The sequence below is a fragment of the Schistocerca piceifrons genome, chromosome 2, assembly GCF_021461385.2.
Source record: "Schistocerca piceifrons isolate TAMUIC-IGC-003096 chromosome 2, iqSchPice1.1, whole genome shotgun sequence".
NCBI lineage: Eukaryota > Metazoa > Arthropoda > Insecta > Orthoptera > Acrididae > Schistocerca > Schistocerca piceifrons.
Genome location: NC_060139.1, coordinates 914,873,350 through 914,900,170, shown reverse-complemented (window position 1 = coordinate 914,900,170; position 26,821 = coordinate 914,873,350). Strand labels below are relative to the sequence as shown.

At 43.3% G+C, this 26,821-nt stretch overlaps 1 protein-coding gene across 2 annotated transcripts in view; it reads right to left on the bottom strand.

The window, feature by feature from the left end:
• LOC124776478 (neither inactivation nor afterpotential protein C) overlaps positions 1-26,821 on the bottom strand; it is a 372,945-nt gene that overhangs the window by 185,111 nt on the left and 161,013 nt on the right. For both annotated transcript variants that reach the window (XM_047251492.1, XM_047251493.1), the window contains exons 12-15: positions 21,347-21,711; positions 15,516-15,726; positions 8,449-8,590; positions 7,034-7,184 (exon numbers count right to left, since the gene is read on the bottom strand). In XM_047251492.1, the coding sequence (XP_047107448.1) occupies positions 7,034-7,184; positions 8,449-8,590; positions 15,516-15,726; positions 21,347-21,711 (869 nt within the window). The remainder of the gene's footprint in view (positions 1-7,033; positions 7,185-8,448; positions 8,591-15,515; positions 15,727-21,346; positions 21,712-26,821) is intronic.

The following is a 26,821-nucleotide window of genomic DNA, read 5'->3' as shown; positions in this document are numbered from 1 at the left end:
GACGAAGAGAGTGTGGGAAACAACAGGGAAGACAAGGGAAAAGACAGGAACCAAGTGGGTTGTTGAACTTCGGAAGGAAGGACTGGTTGGAACTGGGGATCAAGGTCGAAGGAAAGGAAAACTGGAGGAACAAATATAGCCGGCCGGGGTGGCTGAGCGGTTCTAGCCCCTACAGTCTGGAACCGTGAGACCGCTACGGTCGCACGTTCGAATCCTGCCTCGGGCATGGATGTGTGTGATGTCCTTAGTGTGGTGTCACCGCGACACCACACTTGCTAGGTGGTAGCCTTTAAATCGGCCGCGGTCCGCTAGTATACGTCGGACCCGCGTGTCGCCACTATCAGTGATTGCAGACCGAGCGCCGCCACACGGCAGGTCTAGAGACACTTCCTAGCACTCGCCCCAGTTGTACAACCGACTTTGCTAGCGATGATTCACTGACAAATTACGCTCTCATTTGCCGAGACGATAGTTACCATAGCCTTCAGCTACGTCATTTGCTAGGACCTAGCAAGGCGCCATTATCATTTGCTATTTATCTTGTGATGCATGTACCGTCAGACCGATGTTCACCAATTATGGATTAAAGTTAAGTATTCCAGAAGCTACATACCTTTTTTGCTAGTCTCTATTCCTTTAACTGTTCCAGACCTCACGCCAGCCGGCGTGAGCTTAAACGCGTGCCTTTCGGCTTCACCTCATAGTGGCTTGGCTGTCTTGCCAAGTCACAACACTTAGGTTAGTTAGGTTTAAGTAGTTCTAAGGTCTAGGGGACTGATGACCTTAGAAGTTAAGTCCCATAGAGCTCAGAGCCATTTGAACCATTTTTTGGACAAGTATACACCGACAAATATGCCGGAGATCAATGACAGAGAAGAATACAGGAAAAGATTAGAGTGTCACTAGTGGAGCCGACAGGAGAAACGGAGACTGAAGATCTCGGAAGAAGAGCGGGAGAGAAGAAGAGAAAGAATGAAGAGGTTCTGGGAGAAGAAGAGGAAAATGCAGTCCACGAAGGGGCTACCCGTGGTCCTATAGAGGCCGTAATGCAAGAAGAAGAAGAAGAAGAAGAAGAAATGAACAGTAGCTAGGCCTAGGCAGGCACGACGAGTAGACTTTTGTAGGCTACATGCAAATTTCTGCTGAATGTGCCCTACGTACTGGACGATCGCACGGGCGACCTGTGGATTTCCCCTTACACCAACAGCTAGTGTTTTCAGACTCTCTGTGCTACTGTCAAATGCTTTGGGTTCTCGACGAAAATCATGTCGCACAGCTATAGCCCAACTGCACCCGTTGAAACGGAGAAGGCAAAACGCCTTTTATTGCTGTGTTGTTACCATGGCGACTCAATGCAAATTGGGTAATGTACGAGCGAGGTAGCTACATCAGAGGGAGACTCCTACTAGAAAACATGTGAACCGGCGACCGTTGGCAAGATAAGCAATTAGGTACGGCATGTAAATTACAATTTACCCCTAATATCTATCTTAATGCATATAAAAGATATAGTCTAGTGAAACTGGATGAGACGTTCTGTTTGTTCATGTTATTGAGAGCTTACCACAGCAGATCTTGAGAAATGGTGACAAATACTGGAAGTGGAATGAGTCATCAGTCATGTAGAACTAGTGATTTGCAAGTAAACAAAGCAGAAGTCTGGGAGGTTGGGGGAGAGTACGAGAAACATACTGGGATACACAGGGTGTTATAATTAAGCTTTGCCGGCCGTGGTGGCCGAGCGGTTCTAGGCGCTACAGTCTGGAAGCGTGTGACCGCTACGGTCGCAGGTTCGAATCCTGCCTCGGGCACGGATGTGTGTGATGTCTTTAGGTTAGTTAGGTTTAAGTGGTTCTAAGTTCTAGGGGGACTGATGACCTCAGAAGTTAACTCCCCTAGTGCTCAGAGCCATTTGAACCAAGCTTTTACTGTTTGAGGAGGCCCCCTAGACAAACGAGTGTTCGTAGGATAATGAAGCTTCGTGGATGATGATGTTTTTGGTTTGTGGGGCGCTCAGCTGCGCGGTTATCAGCGCCCGTACAAATTCCCAACCTTTCCTCAGTCCAAACTCGCCACTTTCATGAATGATGATGAAAGGACGAGGACAACACAAACACTCAGTCATCTCGGCGCAGTGAAAAATCCTTGACCCCGCCGGGAATCGAACCCGGGACCCCGCGTTCGCGAAGCGAGAAGGCGACCGCGAGACCACGAGCTGCCGACAATCTTCGTGGAAACATTTTTAAGGACATGCGGAAGAGAGATAATGAAGAAATCATTGAAAGAAACACATTTTATTTTCCACATGATAGGATAACAAAAAATGGCTCTGAGCACTATGGGACTCAACTGCTGAGGTCATTAGTCCCCTAAAACTTAGAACTAGTTAAACCTAACTAACCTAAGGACATCACAAACATCCATGCCCGAGGCAGGATTCGAACCTGCGACCGTAGAGGTCTTGCGGTTCCAGACTGCAGCGCCTTTAACCGCACGGCCACTTCGGCCGGCGATAGCATAACATTTGTTAACTGCGTACCACATGTACGTTCCAGGTTACAAACGTTGCTCAACCTGACCATCTTCTGTATCCACGATTGCGTTGAACCACTCTAGATATTTCCCTACTGGCGCCCGAAACAACAGTCGACCACGCGATGTTCAGCTGTCGTGAAACAGCTCGTGCACTACTTGAAGATCACACACTGCGTCTAGCATTCTCAACAATTTGTGGCGCAGTTGGCCTTCGGCCTCTTCCAGGAGCAATTCCCAAATCACCACTTAAGCTGAACTAATCATTTATGTTCTTCAACACCTGTGTGGAAAGAGGATCTCTCCGTATTCCTCCAATGCATTGATAATCCCAAAGAGCAGCACGACTGCTGCTGTTGTTTTGATAAAAGAGCTTTACGAGTAAGACCCAGCTCACCTTGTCCAGACCTAAGTTAACTGTCTGCAACTTTAATACAAACTGATGCTTGTGTTTCAGACCTACATCGCCGTACCAGTACCAGAGCATAGCTGCAAGTCACGACGCTGACACTACTAACAACGAAAATTCTGCTGCGCACAGTCTGAAAATAATTCCTATAAAGTTTCCTCTCTACACTGGATCACGTAGTGGAAGTTTGATTATAACCAACCAGCACACAGGGCGTTTCACAATTCCTATTACAGGCTTCTAGAGATTGTAAATAAAGGTTACAAAAATGCACCGTTTGGCTGTATAACAAATTTGGAGATCGAATCACTTTCAAATCTCCTGCTTCACGTTACGCAAGCAGCTGAGACAACCAGCCCTGAGTTATGTGGTCTACAGGAGCCTATGGCAAGAGCAATGATTCGAGTTCTCGTTGTTGAGTTCTATTCTACACGACGTAGAACGTCCTCTTCAAAGACGAGAGTGCAGCGCGTCCGTGGAGCACCGCAGTCAACCCTCCTAGTTACGACAGCGTCAGATTCTCGGGCGAAAGTAGTACGTGACGTCGTAATTCCAACAGGGTCTGACGACGGCGACCCTCTCTCAGTTTGAATGCGTACCGTTAAGCCTAGTTTTGAATTTTGTATCCAAACGATACACTGTTTCCTTAGCGAAACATTATATACTAAGTATCCTATACAACACCTAGAAGCTGTAATAGGCAACCTGTATGCGAGCCACCCCCCGATGAACCATGGACCTTGCCGTTGGTGGGGAGGCTTGCGTGCCTCAGCGATACAGATAGCCGCACCGTAGGTACAACCACAACGGAGGGGTATCTGTTGAGAGGCCAGACAAACGTGTGGTTCCTGAAGAGGGGCAGCAGCCTTTTCAGTAGTTGCAAGGGCAACAGTCTGGATGATTGACTGATCTGGCCTTGTAACAATAACCAAAACGGCTTTGCTGTGCTGGTACTGCGAACGGCTGAAAGCAAGGGGAAACTACGGCCGTAATTTTTCCCGAGGGCATGCAGCTTTACTGTATGATTAAATGATGATGGCGTCCTTTTGGGTAAAATATTCCGGAGGTAAAATAGTCCCCCATTCGGATCTCCGGGCGGGGACTACTCAAGAGGATGTCGTTATCAGGAGAAAGAAAACTGGCGTTCTACGGATCGGAGCGTGGAATGTCAGATCCCTTAATCGGGCAGGTGGGTTAGAAAATTTAAAAAGGGAAATGGATAGGTTAAAGTTAGATATAGTGGGAATTAGTGAAGTTCGGTGGCAGGAGGAACAAGACTTCTGGTCAGGTGACTACAGGGTTATAAACACAAAGTCCAATAGGGGTAATGCAGGAGTAGGTTTAATAATGAATAGGAAAATAGGAATGCGGGTAAGCTACTACAAACAGCACAGTGAACGCATTATTGTGGCCAAGATAGATACGAAGTCCACACCTACTACAGTAGTACAAGTTTATATGCCAACTAGCTCTGCAGATGACGGAGAAATTGAAGAAATGTATGATGAAATAAAAGAAATTATTCAGATAGTGAAGGGAGACGAAAATTTAATAGTCATGGGTGACTGGAATTCGAGTGTAGGAAAAGGGAGAGAAGGAAACGTAGTAGGTGAATATGGATTGGGGCTAAGAAATGAAAGAGGAAGCCGCCTGATATAATTTTGCACAGAGCACAACTTAATCATAGCTAACACTTGGTTTAAGAATCATGATAGAAGGTTGTATACATGGAAGAACCCTGGAGATACTAAAAGGTATCAGATAGATTATATAATGGTAAGACAGAGATTTAGGAACCAGGTTTTAAATTGTAAGACGTTTCCAGGGGCAGATGTGGACTCTGACCACAATCTATTGGTTATGACCTGTAGATTAAAACTGAAGAAACTGCAAAAAGGTGGGAATTTAAGGAGATGGGACCTGGATAAACTGAAAGAATCAGAGGTTGTACAGAGTTTCAGGGAGAGCATAAGGGAACAATTGATAGGAATGGGGGAAAGAAATACAGTAGAAGAAGAATGGGTAGCTCTGAGGGATGAAGTAGTGAAGGCAGCAGACGATCAAGTAGGTAAAAAGAAGAGGGTTAGTAGAAATCCTTGGGTAACAGAAGAAATATTGAATTTAATTGATGAAAGGAGAAAATACAAAAACGCAGTAAATGAAGCAGGCAAAAAGGAATACAAACGTCTCAAAAATGAGATCGACAGGAAGTGCAAAATGGCTAAGCAGGGATGGCTAGAGGACAAATGTAAGGATGTAGAGGCTTATCTCACTAGGGGTAAGATAGATACTGCCTACAGGAAAATTAAAGAGACCTTTGGAGATAAGAGAACCACATGTATGAACATCAAGAGCTCAGATGGAAATCCAGTTCTAAGCAAAGAAGGGGAAGCAGAAAGGTGGAAGGAGTATATAGAGGGTCTATACAAGGGCGATGCACTTGAGGACAATATTATGGAAATGGAAGAGGATGTAGATGAAGATGAAATGGGAGATACGATACTGCGTGAAGAGTTTGACAGATCACTGAAGGACCTGAGTCGAAACAAGGCCCCCGGAGTAGACAACATTCCATTGCAACTACTGACGGCCTTGGGAGAGCCAGTCCTGACAAAACTCTACCATCTGGTGAACAAGATGTATGAAACAGGCGAAATACCCTCAGACTTCAAGAAGAATATAACAATTCCAATCCCAAAGAAAGCAGGTGTTGACAGATGTGAAAATTACCGAACAATCAGTTTAATAAGCCACAGCTGCAAAGTACTAACACGAATTCTTTACAGACGAATGGAAAAACTAGTAGAAGCCGACCTCGGGGAAGATCAGTTTGGATTCCGTAGAAATTTTGGAACACGTGAGGCAATACTGACCTTACGACTTATCTTAGAAGAAAGATTAAGGAAAGGCAAACCTACGTTTCTAGCATTTGTAGACTTAGAGAAAGCTTTTGACAATGTTGACTGGAATACTCTCTTTCAAATTCTAAAGGGGGCAGGGGTAAAATACAGGGAGTGAAAGGCTATTTACAATTTGTACAGAAACCAGATGGCAGTTATAAGAGTTGAGGGACATGAAAGGGAAGCAGTGGTTGGGAAGGGAGTGAGACAGGGTTGTAGCCTCTCCCTGATGTTATTCAATCTCTATATTGAGCAAGCAGTAAAGGAAACAAAAGAAAAATTTGGAGTAGGTATTAAAATCCATGGAGAAGAAATAAAAACTTTGTAATTCTGGCAGAGACAGCAAAGGACTTGGAAGAGCAGTTGAACGGAATGGATGGTGTCTTGAAGGGAAGATATAAGATGAACATCAACAAAAGCAAAACGAGGATAATGGAATGTAGTCGAGTTAAGTCGGGTGATGCTGAGGGTATTAGATTAGGAAATGAGACACTTAAAGTAGTAAAGGAGTTTTGCTATTTGGGGAGCAAAATAACTGATGATGGACAAAGTAGAGAGGATATAAAATGTAGACTGGCAATGGCAAGGAAAGCGTTTCTGAAGAAGATAAATTTGTTAACATCGTGTATAGATTTAAGTATCAGGAAGTTATTTCTGAAAGTATTTGTATGGAGTGTAGCCATGTATGGAAGTGAAACATGGACGGTAAATAGTTTGGACAAGAAGAGAATAGAAGCTTTTGAAATGTGGTGCTACAGAAGAATGCTGAAGATTAGATGGGTAGATCACATAACTAATGAGGAAGTATTGAATAGGATTGGGGAGAAGAGAAGTTTGTGGCACAACTTGACCAGAAGAAGGGATCGGTTGGTAGGACATGTTCTGAGGCATCAAGGGATCACCAATTTAGTACTGGAGGGCAGCGTGGAGGGTAAAAATCATAGGGGGAGACCAAGAGTTGAATACACTAAGCAGATTCAGAAGGATGTAGGTTGCAGTAGGTACTGGGAGATGAAGAAGCTTGCACAGGATAGAGTAGCATGGAGAGCTGCATCAAACCAGTCTCAGGACTGAAGACCACAACAACAACATGCGAGCAAGTGAGAGGCAGACAGAGAGAGAGAGAGAGAGAGAGAGAGAGAGAGAGAGAGAGAAAGGCAAAGGAAGGGAGGCCTGTGCACCTTCACCTCACCTGCGATGAAGTCGGAGCCTTGAGGGTTCCTGCTGGCATCGTCCAGTATGTAGAGGAGTCCAGAGGGCTTAGCCATAAGAGCGTCAACTGTCGGCTTGTTGTCGTAGAACTGCAGCGACGCCAGCTGGATGTCTTCATCGGCTGCCTCTTGCTGAAAAGTAGAGACAAAGTCGCGTCAACTAAGTTACCTTACAGATAACTCTGAAGAACGTTACAGTTACTGACTGTAAAGCAAGTAACTAGCCTTCAAACCATCAAGGTTAGTTCTCTACACACTACCTCTTCAGAAACAAAATATACACTGATGTGCAAAACTTAAGATCGAAAATACTTTCGCATGATGTATAACATCCAAGTAACGAAGCTCGTTGAAATTTGGATAGCACATTGAAAGAATTGCTGCGGAGTTGTACAGAAGGTAACTGAAAGAAATATATAATGAGGCGAACAGCAATGACACGCTTTTATTCAAAGACAGAAAGTCCAGAGGACCATCATGAATCACACTGACATCAGTGTTGTTAGTGTCTTTGCATAAATGTGTCATTTCTGTTGGTCTCATTGCGTATGTTTTTGAGTTAAGTTCTGTACTATACTGTAACAGTGCATTCCACGTTTTGTCCAAGTTTTTTGAAGCTATGTTTACTTAGTAGTGACAAATCATGCGAGAGTTACTTTCCTCCTTAAGTTTTGCATACCTGTGTACTATGTGACTGGCGTCAATATTTACAAAGAATTTCTTGAGTGTGAGGTCACAAAATGCCAATGATATTTACGGCATTACACGCCCCACATATTGTCAACCACTCTACCACAATACCGTATGCTAATAGCAACAGGAGGCGGTACTAGAGGTATAGAATGGTGAGCGCAGCACGAGGCTACAGAGCATAACTCAACTGCTTAGTTGAAGAGGAACCCACATGCTACAGTGCTAATAGTGTACTAGCGTTGATATGGTACGGTGCTAGTGATTTTGATACAAAACAGAGCAATGACAAAGATAAACATAGCAAACATAGCTTTATATCCGCAACAGTTGTCGAAGTTGATATTTCGTCAGAAAGGAACCCAAGGAATCTTGCAGAGCGAGGAAGAAGTGGCGCATGAAATATTAGCGTTTTGCAAGATGAATCAGGGAATGTGGGGTGTCATACACACTCGGGGCAATGTACACGAGGCGTACAATGATGACTATACGTGCTTTACAAGTGGAAGTGATAGTTCAAATGGATCAAAATATTTTTCCTATCATAACTGTTAACACAAAACTTTCAAATGAGCCTTACTAAGTTTGATCTTGCGACCTCGTACTCAAAGGGTTCCTTGTTAGAGGTTGCTGGTGAGAAGTAATATTCGTCATGGGAGAAGAAATTGTTATCTTGGAGGAGATTAAAGTCGGTAACGGATCTTACCATTTCCCACGCGAAGACCCTCTGGTTGTAATGGTACTGCATCTGCTCGTTGAGTGTGTTGACGAATAGCTGCTCCAAGCTGTTTGTCTTGAAGCATTCGAAGCCAAACATGTCGAGGATGTTGACGCAGTAATGGTCGCCGCTGCAATAAGTAAAACAATATCTGTTTGTTGCGGTGGATGGAGAGGGGCTAGTGAAAATGTGCTGAAGGGTTTCATCTGAACTAATGTAGGAGGATACAGCAATACTCAAACGTAATCTGTTCTTGTGTTTGTGGAACAACACTGAACATTAGGTATTCTTCATGTTACCGTTGTGGAAAACAGTGAATGCACCTGTCGATTTAGTGCTGAATGAAATTGCCTTCACTGACAAAACATTTCGATTAATGTGCAATGCGTTTCCTACTTGGTGAGCTCATCCTGAGGTGCTCCTAAATCTGTTACATCAGTTTATTATCTATTCTGTGGACCTTACGAGAATATACATAAATTACATCTTGGTCACACCAGTTTAAAAGGTACCTGAAAGATATTTGAATGTATAGTTGAAAGGACACTTACTGTGAACATTTAAAACTATCTCTTTGTGCTTCTTTAACCACACAACACTTAAATTAATGCATCTGTACGTTAATCATTTGGTAATGACTGACGCCCAGGGAAAACATGTTACATTTCCATGAAAGTACTAGCTTACACAAAGAGTTTCCATTTTGTAAATTGTCTATAGTCACTTTCCTACTGTTCCAAAATACATCTGCAAAATCTCTGAAAATGTTTGGACTGAAGTTTTTATTTTTTTCGTAAAGCATTTCACTAGGTTTATTTATTAATTGTAAGCAAATATGTAGTTATTTCGAGATAAAGGTTCAAATTACGAACAAGCTCAGAACAAGAATAAGAAATCTAAACTTTCAACAGGATGTACAGTATGTGTATGCCAGTACTTCCTATATGGGAAATGCTTCGCAAAAATAGCCAATTTACTCAAGAAGCTTGATGTCAAAATTTCCTTTTGTACAAACAGCAGATTAAAATATCGAAGACTTCACATAAAATCAGATAAGAATAAAAAGGAAAATAGTGGCACTTATACAACGTGTTGCAAAAGCTCTGCTGGATACTTTAATGGCCGGACAGGCAGGAGCTTTCAGGGACGTTTCGCGGAGCACTTTTACACTTCTCATCTGATCCATTTTGATGAATCAATAATACATAGCTGCAAATACACCTCACGACAGTCCGAAAATGATATAATTAAGAATTTGACACGCACCAAGCAAAGGGAAAAATCCTTGATCTTCGGGAAGAACTATAAATTAAATTATATTTCATAAAACGCCTAGAGCCATCTAACAATCTAATGAGAAAACTGGATTCAATAATTACCACGTTTTTCACAGTTATATATATATCTCTACGAACAACAGTGCTAAAATAGGTACATTTACATTATATTTCCAAAAAAAAAAAATACTGTCATTCTCTTTGTCAGTGCAGTTAAATCCATTAATCAACATTAATCAAAGCTCCAAATAGCCTCACTGAGGACAGTCGTCGGAAGTGACGGCCGTTAAAATCGTGAGTTATCTTCTGTGTATCCGTGAAGCTAATCAAGGAATACTTGGAATCAAATAACAGCACCAGCTGCACTTTTAACATCGATCAGCACTATTAGTTTCGGCCACTGTGCCGTTATGAGTCTAACTTCGTGAAAATGCACAGACAGTGTGCTCCTACGACACTAGACTCACAGCCACTCGGTGGCGGAAACCGATCGTACTGTTATTTGATTCCAAGTAAATTGCGGACAATGCACCATCACGGTTTACATGCTGGACAAAATATTAAGGAAGGGGTGTTGCACGTGCCACGCTGTCTTGATCGACCCTTGTCCGTGATTCGTGACTGTTGCGATGTGTACCATCTAACAACACTGTAAACTCTGTTTTTTAAATTTTGTTCCCATATAAGGATTTTGAGGGATTAATAGTTGCTTTGTTCTGTTAGAAAATCGTTTCAGACCTCTTCAGTACTTTACTTGTTCCGTAATTTCATTGCAAGTACAGAAGACCACTGGAAACAGTGTGACAGTTTACTTGTAAGAAGATGGAGAAAGTATTCGGTCTTACCCGGTATAAGAATTCGATTGACTTATGAGAACAACTCTAAAGCGTAAGAGAAAGGATCAGGTGCCCAATTTATCATTTTTATTAACAGCACATTTATAAGGGCGGTCGTAATAGATTTGTAGAAATACATACCGAGACATCTACAATAAAACAATACAAAGTATGAGAGACGTACGGGCTGAATAGTCTTTCAATAATTTTCCTGAAATATCATCAAACACATGACAGGCTTTCCTTTTACAGAATTGTATTATTATTATCTCCAGAAAATGTTGGACAAATCTATAATTAGTTGTATAGTTGTGATCTCTAACCTTAATATACTACAACAATTTTACCTCTGAGTAGACTTTGTTTCTCAAATGTGTTTACGAAATATTCACAAAAATATTTGTTGCATGTGAACTATTATGTACCACGTGATCATCTGGTTTGGTAACTACACCATCCAACAGATTGACCAACTTAACTTCCGAATTTTTCTTTCGAACATTTTCTTCATTTATTTAATTCTGTTCTCTTTATGGTTAATTTTGGACACAGCATTCAAGACCTTTGCTTCTTTAACAAGTATTCTCAGTGTCAAATATAAGGGCAGGAGCACATAATTTCTTTCTCTAACCATTTTAGTATCGTCCCTATTCACGCAAAATTGTGTTTTTAGCGCTGTCTGCAGTTAGGAAACGACTGTCTAACTTATTTATTTACGAACTACTTAGTCTAGAACATAATCTGTGGCTGATATCATTCAGCTACCGTAACATAGTGTAAGCTCGTCCCGTAATATAGTAAAGCTCGCTATAACAAATAAAAATCAAACTACAAATGTAGAGATAGCTCTCCGGTCAACTTATATCCAAAATAGGATCAAAAATATAGCTTTCAAAAGGTTATCCCTACAAAAAACTAAAATAAATGAAAAATAAGCTCTAAGCACCCGTAAAAAGACTGGTAGAATTTACGACTTACCTTCTATATTCAGCGTTAAAACAGAACTAAAAGGCAGTCCTTCAGTATGAGAACTCCAATTGCTCTAAAAACAAGTCTTCTATGCAAAAATACGAGGACAAGTAAAAAAGTAAAGGCAATTTTTAATGAGAAACTTTTTACTGGGAACACGACGTAACATCATTTCTCTACACAATCTCCCTCAGACTTTATGCACTTTGTCCATGTCATGAAGAGCTTCACAGTTCCATTCCGGAAGAAGCTTCGTGGCATCTAGATATCCATTTTTGCATCACCTCCACAACCCTCATCATCCGATGGAAGCTTAGATTCACGCAGGCACTCTTTCATCCGACCAATAAGGTCAGTCACTTGAACCAAAGTGAGCATTATATTATGGTGGGTACACGAGTAGCTCAGAACAGCGATCTACATCTATATCTACGTCAGTACTCCAAAAACCAAATGACGGTGTGTGGCGGAGAGTACTTCTGGTACCATTAACTGAGTCTCCTACCCTGTTCCATTCGCGAATGGATAGTTGGAAGAATGATTGTCGATAATCTCTTAATTTCTCAAATTTTATCGTTATAGTAATTTCGCGACACGTATGTGGGAAGAAGTAATATTTGTCCGATTCTTCCGAAAAGTACTCTCTCGAAATTTCAATAGCAAACCTCTTCATGGTCCACAACTCACTGGATTGCTTTCGCAGCTGTATGAAGGCGAGCATTAACCTGAAGTAAAGTCACAGCTTTTGAAAGCTTCAGTTTGCCCTTCTTTTGAAACTGGATTCCAGATCTCCTAAGCCGGCCGTGGTGACCGAGCGGTTCTAGGCGTTTCAGTCCGGAACCGCGCGACTGCTACGGTCGCAGGTTCGAATCCTGCCTCGGGCATGGATGTATGTGATGTCCTTAGGTTAGTTAGGTTTTAGTAGTTCTAAGTTCTAGGGGACTCATGACCTCAGATGTTAAGTTCCATAACGCGCTGAGCCATTTGAACCATTTTTGAACCAGATCTCCTAACATCCGGCAGTAGTTGTCACAATTCACTGTTTGACCTTTAGGAGTGTTATGAACGGGGGGGGGGGGGGGGGGGGATGGATCTTTCGTATCTTAAAACACTGTCATTATCAAGTGTCCTGGAGGAGATTTGCTCTTCGAGCTTTTTGCTATAGTGGGAGATGGATGTTTCCACACCATGCACTGCCGTTAACCCTCATCAACGGTTTCTATGCGACTGAGGAATTCTTCTCTTTTCTCTTCAAAACGCTTTAACTGTGATTTCGTCATTTCGAAACGTCCCTGTTTGTGTTTGTCTGTCAGTTGACGCATGATCTAATGAGTGCAAACTTTGCGATAGTTTAGAGGTTCATGGATGACTGCAAATACTTAACTGTGGTTCTCGTTGAATTCATGCTCAATATTATTAATTGTGGCATGACGATAACCACAATTTCTGCACTGAAAACTTCTGATGTCCTTTCTCAAAGAGATTCATCAACTAGTAAATTTGTCTCTTACCTTACAACAGCTGCATCCTGATGACAATCCTCGCAACTTTAGTCTCTTTAGAGTACATAAAATAATTATTTACTCATTTGTTCCTTGGTACATAAGGGGCACTCAAATAAAATGGCCTGAAGTCACTCTGAATAGAGCTAATCGCTGAACGAACACAGCTAACGCAGAAGAACACTGGTAACAAGACATGCCATTGTTGTGTCATTGCTGTCAACCTAGTGATCAGAAAAGAACAGCCTTAACCGACTGCCTTACCTTTTTAACAAGAACTGTTGTTGTTGTGGTCTTCAGTCTAGAGACTGGTTTGATACAGCTCTCCATGCTACTCTATCCTGTGCAAGCTTCTTCATCTCCCAGTACCTAGTGCAACCTACATCCTTCTGAATCTGCTTAGTGTATTCATCTCTTGGTTTGCGTCTACGATTTTTACCCTCCACGCTGTCCTCCAATACAAAATTGGTGACCCTTGATGCATCAGAACATGTCCCACCAACCGATCCCTTCTTCTAGTCAAGTTGTGCCACGAACTCCTCTTCTCCCCAATTCTGTTCAATATGTCCTCATCAGTTATGTGATTTACCCATCTGATCTTCAGCATTCTTCTGTAGTACCACATTTCGAAAGCTTCTATTCTCTTCTCGTCCAAACTATTTATCGTCCATGTTTCACTTCCATAAATGGCTACACTCCACACAAATACTTTCAGAAACGACTTCCTGACAGATAAATCTATACTCGATGTTAACAAAATTATCTTCTTCAGAAGCGCTTCCCTTGCCATTGCCAGTCTACATTTTATCTCCTCTCTGCTTCGACCATGATCAGTTATTTTGCTCCCCAAAGAGCAAAACTCGTTTACTACTTTAAGTGTTTCATTACCTAATCTAATTCCCTCAGCATCACCCGACTTCATACGACTACATTCCATTATCCTCGTTTGGTTTTGTTGATGTTCATCTTATATTCTCCTTTCAAGACACTGTCCATTCCGTTCAACTGCTCTTCCATGTCCTTAGCTGTTTCTGACCGAATTACAACGTCATCCACGAACCTCAAAGATTTATTTATTCTCCATTGATTTTAATTCCTACTACAAATTTTTCTTTTGTTTTCTTCACTGCTTGCTCAGTGTACAGATTGAATGACATCGGGGATAGGCTACAACCGTGTCTCACTCCCTTCCCAAGCACTGCTTCCCTTTCATGCCCCTCGACTCTTATAACTCCCATCTGGTTTCAGTACAAATTGTAAATAGCCTTTCACTCCCCGTATTTAACCCCTCCCACCTTTAGGATTTGAAAGAGAGTACTCCAGTCAACATTGTCAAAAGCTTTCTCTAAGTCTACAAATGCCATAAACGTAGGTTTGCCTTACCTTAATCTAGCTTCTAAGATATGTCGTAAGGTCAGTATTGCCTCACGTGTTCCAAAATTTCTACGGAATCCAAACTGATCTTCCCCGAGGTCGGCTTCTACTAGTTTTTCCATTCGTCTGTAAAGAATTCGGGTTAGTATTTTGCAGCTGTGACTTATTAAACTGATAATTCGGTAATTTCCACATCTGTCAACAACTGATTTCTTTGGTATTGAAATTATTATATTCTTCTCGAAGTCTGACAGTATTTCCCCTGTCTCATCTTGCTCACCAGATGATAGAGTTTTGTCAGGGCTGGCTCTCCCAAGGCTGTCAGTAGTTCTAATGGAATTTTGTCTACTTCCGGGGCCTTGTTTCGCCTTAGGACTTTCAGTGTTCTGTCAAATTCTTCACGTAGTATCATATCTCCCATTTCATCTTCACCTACATCCTCTTCCATTTCCATAATATTATCCTCAAATACATCGCCCTTGTATAGATCCTCTATATACGCCTTCCACGTTTCTGCTTTCCCTTCTTAGCTTTGAACTGCGTTTCCGTCTGAGCTCTTGATATTCCTACAAGTGGTTCTCTTTTCTCCAAATTTTCTTTAATTTTCCTGTAGGCAGTATCTATCTTACCTCTAGTGAAATATGCCTCTACATCCTTACATTTGTCCTCTATCCATCCCTGCCTACCCATTTTGAACTTCCTGTCGATGTCCCTTTCGAGACGTTTGTATTCCTTTTTGTTTGCTTCATTTACTGCATTTTTATATTTTCTCCTTTCATCAATTGAATTCAGTATATCTTCTGTTACCCAAGGATTTCTACTATTTCATCCCTCAAAGTTACCGATTCTTCCTCTACTATATTTCTTTCCCCCATTCCTGTCAATCGTTCCCTAATTGTGTCCCTGAAACTCTCTACAACCTCTTGTTCTTTAAGTTTATCCAGGTCCCATCTCCTTAAATTCCCACTATGTAATTTAAAAGAGAGTTTTGACTGGAACGCTATCGTAGTCTGTTCGCATGCTGAGCTGTAGCCGCAAGGTGGTAAAGCCTCTAATGAAGCGGCAACTACTGTAGTTCTGGAATCGGGCGCACTCACAAGACGGCCCTGGAGAAGGACATCTTGAAGTTTATGAGGTTGACTAGCCAGTCGACGAGCCGGGAGTAGATGCCTCTGGCGAGTACGTCGCGCGCCTCTTCGGCCTCGTCTACGGTGTGACGGCGGCGCACGGCCGTGCCCTGCTGGATCACGCAGTAGTTGGTCAGCGCCCAGGCGAACTTCTTCTCGTCCACGCCCAGCATCTTCGCCACTGAAACCGTGAGCCCCAGTTACACATGTCAGGCAAGCGTGGTGCATCTCACACATAGTAATACGCAAATAGACTATTGGTCACCCACTGAAAACAGCACAATGAGCACTGTTGAATGCTGTAGATGTTGGAACTGGTACCAAGTGGTCATGTGTCACTTGACTACTGACGTAAGACATGATAGTGAATAGATGTGTTTAGTCAGTTGTATGGGCTAAAGACAGTAAGGTGCACTGACGTGTTGACGTGACAGAATGGCGGATGTTTGGATGTGGCTAGAGTTGTAAAACTACCGTAGGCTACCGTAGAATGAAGTGAAGGTAGACTATAGCAGCTTTCCTTCTCGTCCACACCCAGCATCTTCGCCACTGAAACCGTGAACCCCAGTTACATATGTCAGGCAAGCATGGTGCGTCTCACACAGAGTAATTCGCAAATAGACTATTGGTCACCCACTGAAAACAGCACAATGATCACTCTTGAATGCTGTAGATGTTGGAACTGGTACCAAGTGGTCATGTGTCACTTCACCACTGACGTAAGACATGATAGTGAATAGATGTGTTTAGTCAGTTGTATGGGCTAAAGACAGTAAGGTGCACTGACATGTAGACGTGACAGAATGGCGGATGTTTGGATGTGGCTAGAGTTGTAAAACTACCGTAGGCTACCGTAGACTGTTAGAAGTATACGTAGACTAGCAATTTTGCTAGTAGTTCTGATCAGTTAAGGTTGTATCCGCGTTACCTGCATGCTAGGTGTCCTGCTTACTTGTAGGGAGTTACCACATAACGATTGCTTTCTTTCCGTACGCGATCAGTGTCTTGCTAGATTCCACTAAAAACCGGAAGCGGCAAACGGTCTAATAACTGAGTGGGGATATGTAAAGGGCCGTATAACCTATAGAACATTTTTATACTACACAGTTATCTTCTTGCCTGTAAATGTACAATGGGACAACACTCAAAGATGTGCGGGTTAATTATGCACAAACGACATTTATTTAAGTTTCTTTCCCTACAAGTACTACCGGTAACGCTACCATTTACTACGTCATTTATTTAGTGTTGTCCCTCCTAGCAGTGTGTCAATGACATACAGTCCTCGCGCGCTCTGTGTATATACCTTGCTCTAGCCACCGCCTCTGAAAGCGGACGATGGTGAATTCCGCATGACTTGTGTGGCACGAACTATGGTGGGAAAGCCATCCAGCCTGTCGCATCCTCATGAAATGGTGCCTCTTGAGCTTGACTGATTGCAATAACTGAGATCGAACGCGTCGCTGAGGGACAGTGCATATGTAGGTGATGCTTTCAACACGACGTCCGATTTCGAAATGTCCTGTAAAGTCGTTGGAAACCTTCTTATCCTGCCAGTCGTTTTAAAATAAATCCCTCAAACCCGGCTTCCGAGTGCACGGTCGAGCGTGAAAGGAGAATTATGGGCATAATCGACGATGTGTCGTACAGACTAAGCATAAAGTCTCTCCATGGCTACAAAAAATTATTTCTAAGGAACTGTGTTAAATACAACTACACGTTTCAGTGGACTTATAGAGCCGGCCGCGGTGGTCTCGCGGTTCTAGGCGCGCAGTCCGGGACCGCGCGACTGCTACGGTCGCAGGTTCGAATCCTGCCTCGGGCATGGATGTGTGTGATGTCCTTAGATTAGTTAGGTTTAAGTAGTTCTAAGTTCTAGGGGACTGATGGCCACAACTGTTAAGTCCCATAGTGCTCAGAGCCATTTGAACCATTTTTGGACTTATAGACGTAGTTCCACTTACTTTCTCTGTGACCAGTTATAACAAGGCTTGTTGTGTTTCGTAAACAGTTTTGATAACTTCCAGAAATGTCCACAATTTGGTCGTTTTGTAAATCAGTAAGTACAATTTCCTTGCATCCACAACATTTTATATTTTCCTATAGGTTGTATCCCGCGATATAATAGTAAGCTAATAGACGCTATCATAAAGGAAATTGACAAGTTAGTGATTTTAACTCACCTAAAGTCGATTTTACAACTTGCAAGCAATACAGCGCGGTCCAAAGTGAAACTCTCTGGGACACGATTTCATCCAGGAAAAGCCTACACCTTGGTCTGTCCAGCCTTGTGGGAATGTGGGTCATAGTGAAGATATAAGTCGGGACTCACAGAGGAAACGTTTCAACGCCACACTCCACACGTTCATCTCAGTCATCTGCACAACATAGCATCTGCACAATATTGTCAAAATACAAAGGAAAGATTACAATGCACGGAAAGGAAAAACTTCTTTCCAATTAGGGATGCCTGGTTTCTTTCGACAAATTGTGCCACACGATACTTTTCTTTGTTTTCCTGGCGCATACGCATTCTTGATGGTACTTGTAACACAAAACAGTTACGAAGAGTAGAATGTAATGTGCGTAAAGGAAGAATTTCTTTCCATTTAGATAATTCTCTAGTCCCTTCCAGCCACCTGACTTTTTTCGGAGTGCTCTCACCATAGCTGCTATTGAAGACTTATTGGTCACTATATGAAGGAAAGGTTTCCAGGCGCACAAAGGAGTCACTGATATGACATTTTATTTTTTGTGTCCGGTTGTCCGTTGAAGTTATTGGAAACACAAGACAGTCATTACACAAAGGGAATGTTTCAATGAGCGCCAGGGAAGTATACATTCCATTACAGATGATCCTCCAGACCCTCCCTGCCGACAGTGTCACACGAAAACTGTTTTTTGAGGTCTGATTTCCTGTGAGCCAACGGCCATGCCGCAGTGGCATTACTGATCCCTGTCAGATCACAAAAGCTAAGCGCTGTCAGGTTTGGCTAGCACTTGGATAGGTGACTGTCCCGGTTTGTCGAGTGCTGTAGGCAAGTGGGGTGCACTCGGCCCTTGTGAGGGCAATTGAAGAGCTATTTCGTTGAACAGTAGCGGTTTCAGTCACGAAAACTGTCAACCACCGGAAGAGTGGTGTGCTACCACTTGCCTCTCCACATTAGCATCCTGTGACACCTCTGGGCAGAGGATGACATGGTGGTCGGTGGGAACCTTGCGCTTTTAAGCCTTGATCGTATGGAGTTTCAGTTTTGAGTTTTATTTGCTGTGAAGTTACTGGAAATACCAGACAGTCACCACGCAAAGGAAAGGCTCCAATGGGTGTAAAGGAAGCAATCATTCCCATTTAGGTGGTCCTCTAGCAATACTACATTCTTCTTGGCTGGGGAAGTGGAGGGGGGAGGGTAGAGGTGCTCTGTTGATATTACTGAAAACATGAGACCGTCACTATATGCAGGTCAGCATGTGCAAAGGAAAGTCCCTCTCAGCTAAGAGGATCATGTGATATTGTACTTTTGGGGGGTTCCATTCTCCATTGACATTACTGGAAATATAATACAGTCACTACATGCAGGTTAGATTCTAATGCGTGCAAAAAAAAAAAAAAAAAAAAAAAAAACTGTCACTCCTATTTAGAAGGCAGTCCAAACCCTCGCAGATAACAGGGTCATATGATGTATCCCTTTTTGGGAGCAATCCGTTCTCTGGTCATGAAAACTGATAATGGCCAGTCTCTCCATAATTGCATCAAGTGAACGCCTCTAGGTTGAGGATGACAAGGTGGTCTGTCGTATCTTGGGCCTTCAAGGTCAGTTTGAACGGAGTTTGAGTTTTATGTTTGATTTCCTGTGAAGTTATTGGATTCACGAGACAGTCAATATGCAAAGGGAAGATTCTGATGCCCAAGAGCGAAACAACCGTTCCGAGTTAGGTGGTCTGCCAGAGACTCTCAGGTAAGAGTGACATATGACCTTTTTTTTGGGGAGGGGGGGGGGGCTATTTTCCATTCATGTTATTGGAAAAACAAGACGATCACTACGTGAAGGAAAGGCTCTGACGTGCGCAAAGGAAATAATCCTGATTTGGGCGGTCCTCCAGAACACTCCCAGCCAATAGTGTGGCACAACACTTTGTTCTTTGGGGAACTCAGTCTCCGTTGACGTTATTGGAAACACAGTACGGTGATTATATACTACTGGCCATTAAAATTGGTACACTACGAAGATGACGTGCTACAGACGCGAAATTTAACCGACAGGAAGAAGATGCTGTGATATGAAAATGATTAGCTTCCCAGAGCATTGACACAAGGTTGGCGCAGGTGGCGACACCTACAACGTGCTGACATGACGAAAGTTTCCAACCGATTTCTCATACACAAACAGCAGTTGACCGGTGTTGTCTGGTGAAACGTTGTTGTGATGCCTCGTGTAATGAGGAGAAATGCGTACCATCACGTTTCCGACTTTGATAAAGGTCGGATTGTAGCCTATCGCGATTGCGGTTTATCATATCGCGACATTGCTGCTCGTGTTGGTCGAGATCAAATGACTGTTAGCAGAATATGGAATCGGTGGGTTCAGGAGGGTAATACGGAAGGCTGTGCTGGATACCAACGGGCTCGTATCACTACCAGTCGAGATGACAGACATCCGCACGGCTCTAACGGATCGTGCAGCCACATCTCGATCCCTGAGCCAACAGATGGGGACGTTTGCAAGGCAACAACCATCTGCACGAACAGTTCGATGACTTATGCAGCAGCATGAACTATCAGCTCGGAGACTATGGCTGCTGTTACCCTTGACGCTGCATCACAGACAGGAGCGCCTGCGATGGTGTACTCAACGACGAACCTGGGTACACGAATGGCAAAACGTCATTTTTCGCATGAATCCAGGTTCTGTTTACAGCATCATGATGGTCGCATCCGTGTTTGTCGACATCGCGGTGAACCCACATTGGAAGCGTGTATTCGTCATCGCCATACTGGCGTATCACCCGGCGTGATGGTACGGGGTGCCATTGGTTACACGTCTCGGTCACCTCTTATTCGCATTGACGGCACTTTGAACAGTGGACGTTACATATCAGATGTGTTACGACCCGTGGGTCTACCCTTCATGCGATCCCTGTGAAACCCTACATTTCAGCAGGATAATGCACGACGGCATGTTGCAGGTCCTGTACGGGCCTTTCTGGATACAGAAAAAGTTCGACTGCTGCCCTGGCCAGCACATTCTCCAGATGTCTCACCAATTGAAAACGTCTGGACAATGGTGGCCGAGCAAGTGGCTCGTCCGAATACGCCAGTCACTACTCTTGATGAACTGTGGTATCGTGTTGAAGCTGCATGGGCAGCTGTACCTGTACACGCCATCCAAGCTCTGTCTGACTCAATGCTCAGGCGTATCAAGACCGTTATTACGGCTAGAGGTGGTTGTTCTGGGTACTGATTTCTGAGGATCTATGCACCCAAATTGCGTTAAAATGTAATCACATGTCAGTTCTAGTAGAATATATTTGTTCAATGAATACCCGTTTATCATTTCTTCTTGTTGTAGCAGTTTTAATGGCCAGCAGTGTATGAAGGAAACTTTCCAGCACGTGCCAAGGGAACAGTCGTTGCCATTTAGGTGGTTCTCTCGATCGTTGCACCCAACAGTGCCATAGGACTGTAGGTCCCATTCGCTAATGACACTAAGGGGAAACACAAGTCGGTCGCAGTAGGAGGGGAGGTTTGCAGTGCACGTGAGTGAAGCCGTCCCCCAGAACCGAGACGCTGCCAGCCTGCTCACCGTTGGCGGCGAGGTCGTGGTCGCGCAGGTCGGCCTGCCCGTGCCCGTCGTCTTGGAAGCGCACCTCGCCCAGCTGCAGGATGGCGGCGAGCGTGCGCCACAGTGTCGCCTCCTGGTCGGCGTCGACGCCCAGGTCTCGCAGCGCGGCGCGCAGCTCCTTGAAGCGGCGCACGTTTCCGGAGGCGTCCTCGCGCGGGCCCGCCAGCTGCGGCGGCGCCACCGGCGTCGCGGGGTCCGCCTCCGACGCGGGGGCGGCGCGCAGGTAGCGGTACTGCCGGCCGTCGTTCAGCCCGTGCTGCTTCAGCTTGCCCTCCGCTGCCGAGCCGTCGTACCAGTAGTAGAACACGTGGAAGTTGGCCTGCTGCCTGTGTTGAACAACATACCGTATCACATCATACAAACTGCCCTCGTACTGCTCGTTTATCATCCACGTTTAAGAGGCAAGTTCAGTAATTACGAGGAGACGGAAGACAATTTTTATCCCTATTCTGCCAATGCTATTTTACCCTTTGAATAGGTACATTTTTCAAAAGAACTATAAGTGATAAAACAATGAAATTTTTCCCGCATACGGCCAAACTTTCAAGGAACATTCCTCACACTCAAATAAAGAAAAGATGTTATGTGGACATGTGTCCGGAAACGCTTAATTTCCATGTTAGAGCTCATTTTAGTTTCGTCAGTATGTACTGTACTTCCTCAATTGACCGCCAGTTGGCCCAATTGAAGGAAGGTAATGTTGACTTCGGTGCTTGTGTTGACATGCGACTCATTGCTCTACAGTACTAGCATCAAGCAAACCAGTACGTAGCATCAACAGGCTAGTGTTCATCACGAACGTGGTTTTGCAGTCAGTGCAATGTTAACAAATGCGGAGTTGGCAGATGCCCATTTGATGTATGGATTATCCCGGGGCAATAGCCGTGACGCGGTACGTTTGTATCGAGACAGATTTCCAGAACGAAGGTGTCCCGACAGGAAGACGTTCGAAGCAATTGATCGTCGTCTTAGGGAGCACGGAACATTCCAGCCTATGACACGCGACTGGGGAAGACCTAGAACGACCAGGACACCTGCAATGGACGAGGCAGTTCTTCGTGCAGTTGACGATAACCCTAATGTCAGCGTCAGAGAAGTTGCTGCTGTACAAGGTAACGTTGACCACGTCACTGTATGGAGAGTGCTACGGGAGAACCAGTTGTTTCCGTACCATGTACAGCGTGTGCAGGCACTATCAGCAGCTGATTGGCCTCCACGGGCACACTTCTGCGAATGGTTCATCCAACAATGTGTCAATCCTCATTTCAGTGCCAATGTTCTCTTTACGGATGAGGCTTCATTCCAACGTGATCAAATTGTAAATTTTCACAATCAACATGTGTGGGCTGACGAGAATCCGCACGTAATTGTGCAATCACGTCATCAATACAGATTTTCTGTGAACTTTTGGGCAGGCATTGTTGGTGATGTCTTGATTGGGCCCCATGTTCTTCCACCTACGCTCAACGGAGCACGTTATCATGATTTCATACGGGATACTCTACCTGTGGTGCTAGAACATGTGTCTTTACAAGTACGACACAACATGTGGTTCATGCACGATGGAGCTCTTGTACATTTCAGTCGAAGTGTTCGTACGCTTCTCAACAACAGATTCGGTGACCGATGGATTGGTAGAGGCGGACCAATTCCACGGCCTCCACGCTCTCCTGACCTCAACCCTCTTGACTTTCATTTATGGGGGCATTTGAAAGCTCTTGTCTACCCAACCCCGGTACCAAATGTAGAGACTCTTCGTGCACGTGTTGTGGACGGCTGTGATACAATACGCCATTCTCCAGGGCCGCATCAGCGCATCAGGGATTCCATGCGACGGAGGGTGGATGCATGTATCCTTGCTAACGGAGGACATTTTGAACATTTCCTGTAACAAAGTGTTTGAAGTCACGCTGGTACGTTCTGTTGCTGTGTGCTTCCATTCCATGATTAATGTGATTTGAAGAGAAGTAATGAAATGTGCTCTAACATGGAAAGTAAGCGTTTCCGGACACATGTCCACACAACATGTTTTCTTTCTTTGTGTGTGAGAGATGTTTCCTGAAAGTTTGGCCGTACCCTTTTGTAACACCCTGTATACAGGGTGGTCCATTGATCGTGACCGGACCAAATATCTCACGAAATAAGCGTCAAACGAAAAAAACTATAAAGAACGAAACTTGTATAGCTTGAAGGGTGAAAGCAGATGGTGCTACGGTTGGCCCGCTAGATGGCGCTGCCATAGGTCAAGCGGATATCAACTGCGTTTTTTAAATAGGAACCCCCATTTTTTATTACATATTCGTGTAGTACGTAAAGAAATATGAATGTTTTAGTTGGACCACTTTTTTCGCTTTGTGATAGATGGCGCTCTAATAATCACAAACATATGGCTCACAATTTTGGACGAATAGTTGGTAACAGATAGGTTTTTTAATTTAAAATACAGAACGTAGGTACGTTTGAACATTTTATTTCGGTTGTTCCAGTGTGATACATGTATCTTTGTGAACTTATCGTTTCTGAGAACGCATGCTGTTACAGCGTGATTACCTGTAAAAACCACATTAGTGCAATAAATTATCAAAATGATGTCCGTCAACCTCAATGCATTTGGCAATACCTGTAACGACATTCCTCTCAAAAGCGAGTAGTTCGCCTTCCGTAATATTCACACATGCATTGACAATGCGCTGACGCATGTTGTCAGGCGTTGTCGGTGCATCACGATAGCAAATATCCTTAAACTTTCCCCACAGAAAGAAATCCGGGTACGCCAGATCCGGTGAACGTGCGGGCCATGGTATGGCCCGACCAATCCACCTGTCATGAAATATGCTATTCAATACTGCTTCAACTGCACGCGAACTATGTGCCGGACATCCATCATGTTGGAAGTAAATCGCCATTCTGTCATGCAGTGAAACATCTTGTAGTAACATTGGTAGAACATTACGTAGGAAATCATCATAGATTGCACCACTTAGATTGCCATCGATAAAATGGGGGACAATTATCCTTCCTCCCATAATGCCGCACCATACATTAACCAGCCAAGGTCGCTGATGTTCCACTTGTCGCAGGTATCGTGGATTTTCCGTTGCCCAATAGTGCATATTATGACGCTGTTGGTGAATGACGCCTCGTCGCTAAATAGAACGCGTGTATAGAATCTGTCATCGTCCCGTAATTTCTCTTGTGCCCAGTGGCAGAATTCTACACGACGTTCAAAGTCGTCGCCATGTAATTCTTGGTGCATAGAAATATGATACGGGTCCAATCGTTGTTGATGTACCATTCTCACACCGACGTTTTTGAGATCCCCGATTCTCGCGCAATTTGTCGGCTACTGATGTGCGGATTAGCCGCGACAGCAGTTAAAAAACCTACTTGGGCATCTTCATTTGTTGCAGGTCGTGGTTGACGTTTCACATGTGGCTGAACACTTCCTGTTTCCTTAAATAACCTAACTATCCGGCGAACGGTCCGGACACTTGGATGATGTCGTCCAGGATACCGAGTAGCATACATAGGTCACGCCCGTTGGGCATTTTGATCACAATAGTCATACATCAACACGATATCGACCTTTTACGCAATTGGTAAACGGTCCATTTTAACACGGGTAATGTATCACGAAGCAAATACCGTCCGCACTCGCGGAAGGTTACGTGATATCACGTACTTATACGTTTGTGACTATTACAGCGCCATCTATCACAAAGCGATAAAAGTGGTCCAACTAAAACATTCATATTTCTTTACGTACTACACGAATATGTAATAAAAATGGGGGTTCCTATTTAAAAAAAAACCGCAATTGATATCCGTTTGACCTACGGCAGCGCCATCTAGCGGTCCAACCATAGCGCCATCTGGTTTCTCCCTTGAAGCTAGACGAGTTTCGTTCTTTGTAGCTTTTTCGTTTGACGCTTATTTCTTGAGATGTTCGGCCCGGTCTCTATCAATGGACCACTCTGTATAACATATATGCCTCAATTTACAAGTAAAATGAACATAATGCCTCTTATGCTTTGAAGAAAAAAAAATTATTCTTTCACTTGTAAAATTTAACTTTTTTGTACATTAATTATTATAAAACAGTTTCTGATTATTTGGTGGTTTCTAATTTACTTGTGATAACGTATTACCATCTGCAGTACAAATTGACCAAATTTCATGTTTATAACCGCATTAGTTTATCAAATAATGGTACCTGAAAGTAAGAAAAAATGTAGTTTTTAGAAAAATCCGTTTAAAGTTTAATATTGCAATTCTAGTACTGTTATTGATGAGAATTACTTACCACTAATATTTTCCTGCACCATCCCGAGCATCATCTGAATCATACTGATCTTCGTTTCTTCTCTTGGTCCCTCTTCTTTTCTGTCTGGCTTCTTTTGTGCACTTTAAGTTAGCAATATCTGCTTTGCGGATTGTCTCTTTATCTATTTCCACCAAGGATCTTGCAGTATTTCCACTAGATTTTATGCCCAATAATTCCAAAACATCCAGTTTTCTAATTACATCATCATTGAAGCATAAAATAGCATCATAAACACCAAATTTGAGGGTTGTTAGCTGAACAAATGCAGTTTTCGGTAACCGGTTCCGAATGACAGAATTCAAACATTCGTTTAAATTTTGGGGTTTCCCATGAAGGCATTTCTTCACCAAGGTATCTTTGCAAATTTCTCTAAATACGGATTTAATTTCATTCATTACTGATCAGGCAAAGAATGTTTGTGGTCATATTTGACACTTCTCCTGTGCTTGCACCAAGTGTCAGGATCATTCGGGCAAAGACCGTGCACTGGTTTTTTATTTGCGGAAAGCTTATGGAAAAAATAGCCCTTACAGCTTTTTTCATGTTTTCTAAATTCTCTACATTTCTTCTTGTAACCAAGCCATAATAATTCTGTAATCTATTTCAACATCTGTCAGGCGACTTTTACCACCTATCTTCTTACTATCTTCCATTACTATTTTTGACTTTTCTTTCAATATTCTTCTTAACATGGACCCCGTTCTCTTCTGGACATGCCCAATGCACTCTAATTTAGAAATTGTGACATTAGGACCATAGGGTTGTTGTGCACATTCTCAGTCATCAACCGTGCTGTCACCGTCCCCTAACATCCTTGGGTCCTTTGACCCACTAACCTCATTTACTTTTACGTATTTATTTCCTCTGAATTTTAATTTAGGCGAGAATTTATTTATTCGTTGCATTTTTATGAAAACACACGAACCCAAAGAAAATACAGATCAACACGTACTTCACTCACAACAAACTTCACTAAGTACAACCATTAACGCTCGAAAACAATAACAAACACGATCGGAAAACGGGTATTGATAGGAAATACATGGTAGGAAACACTGAAGCGATAAAACAATAGAAGCATGAAGTACTATACAAGGAGTAAAAGAATCCTG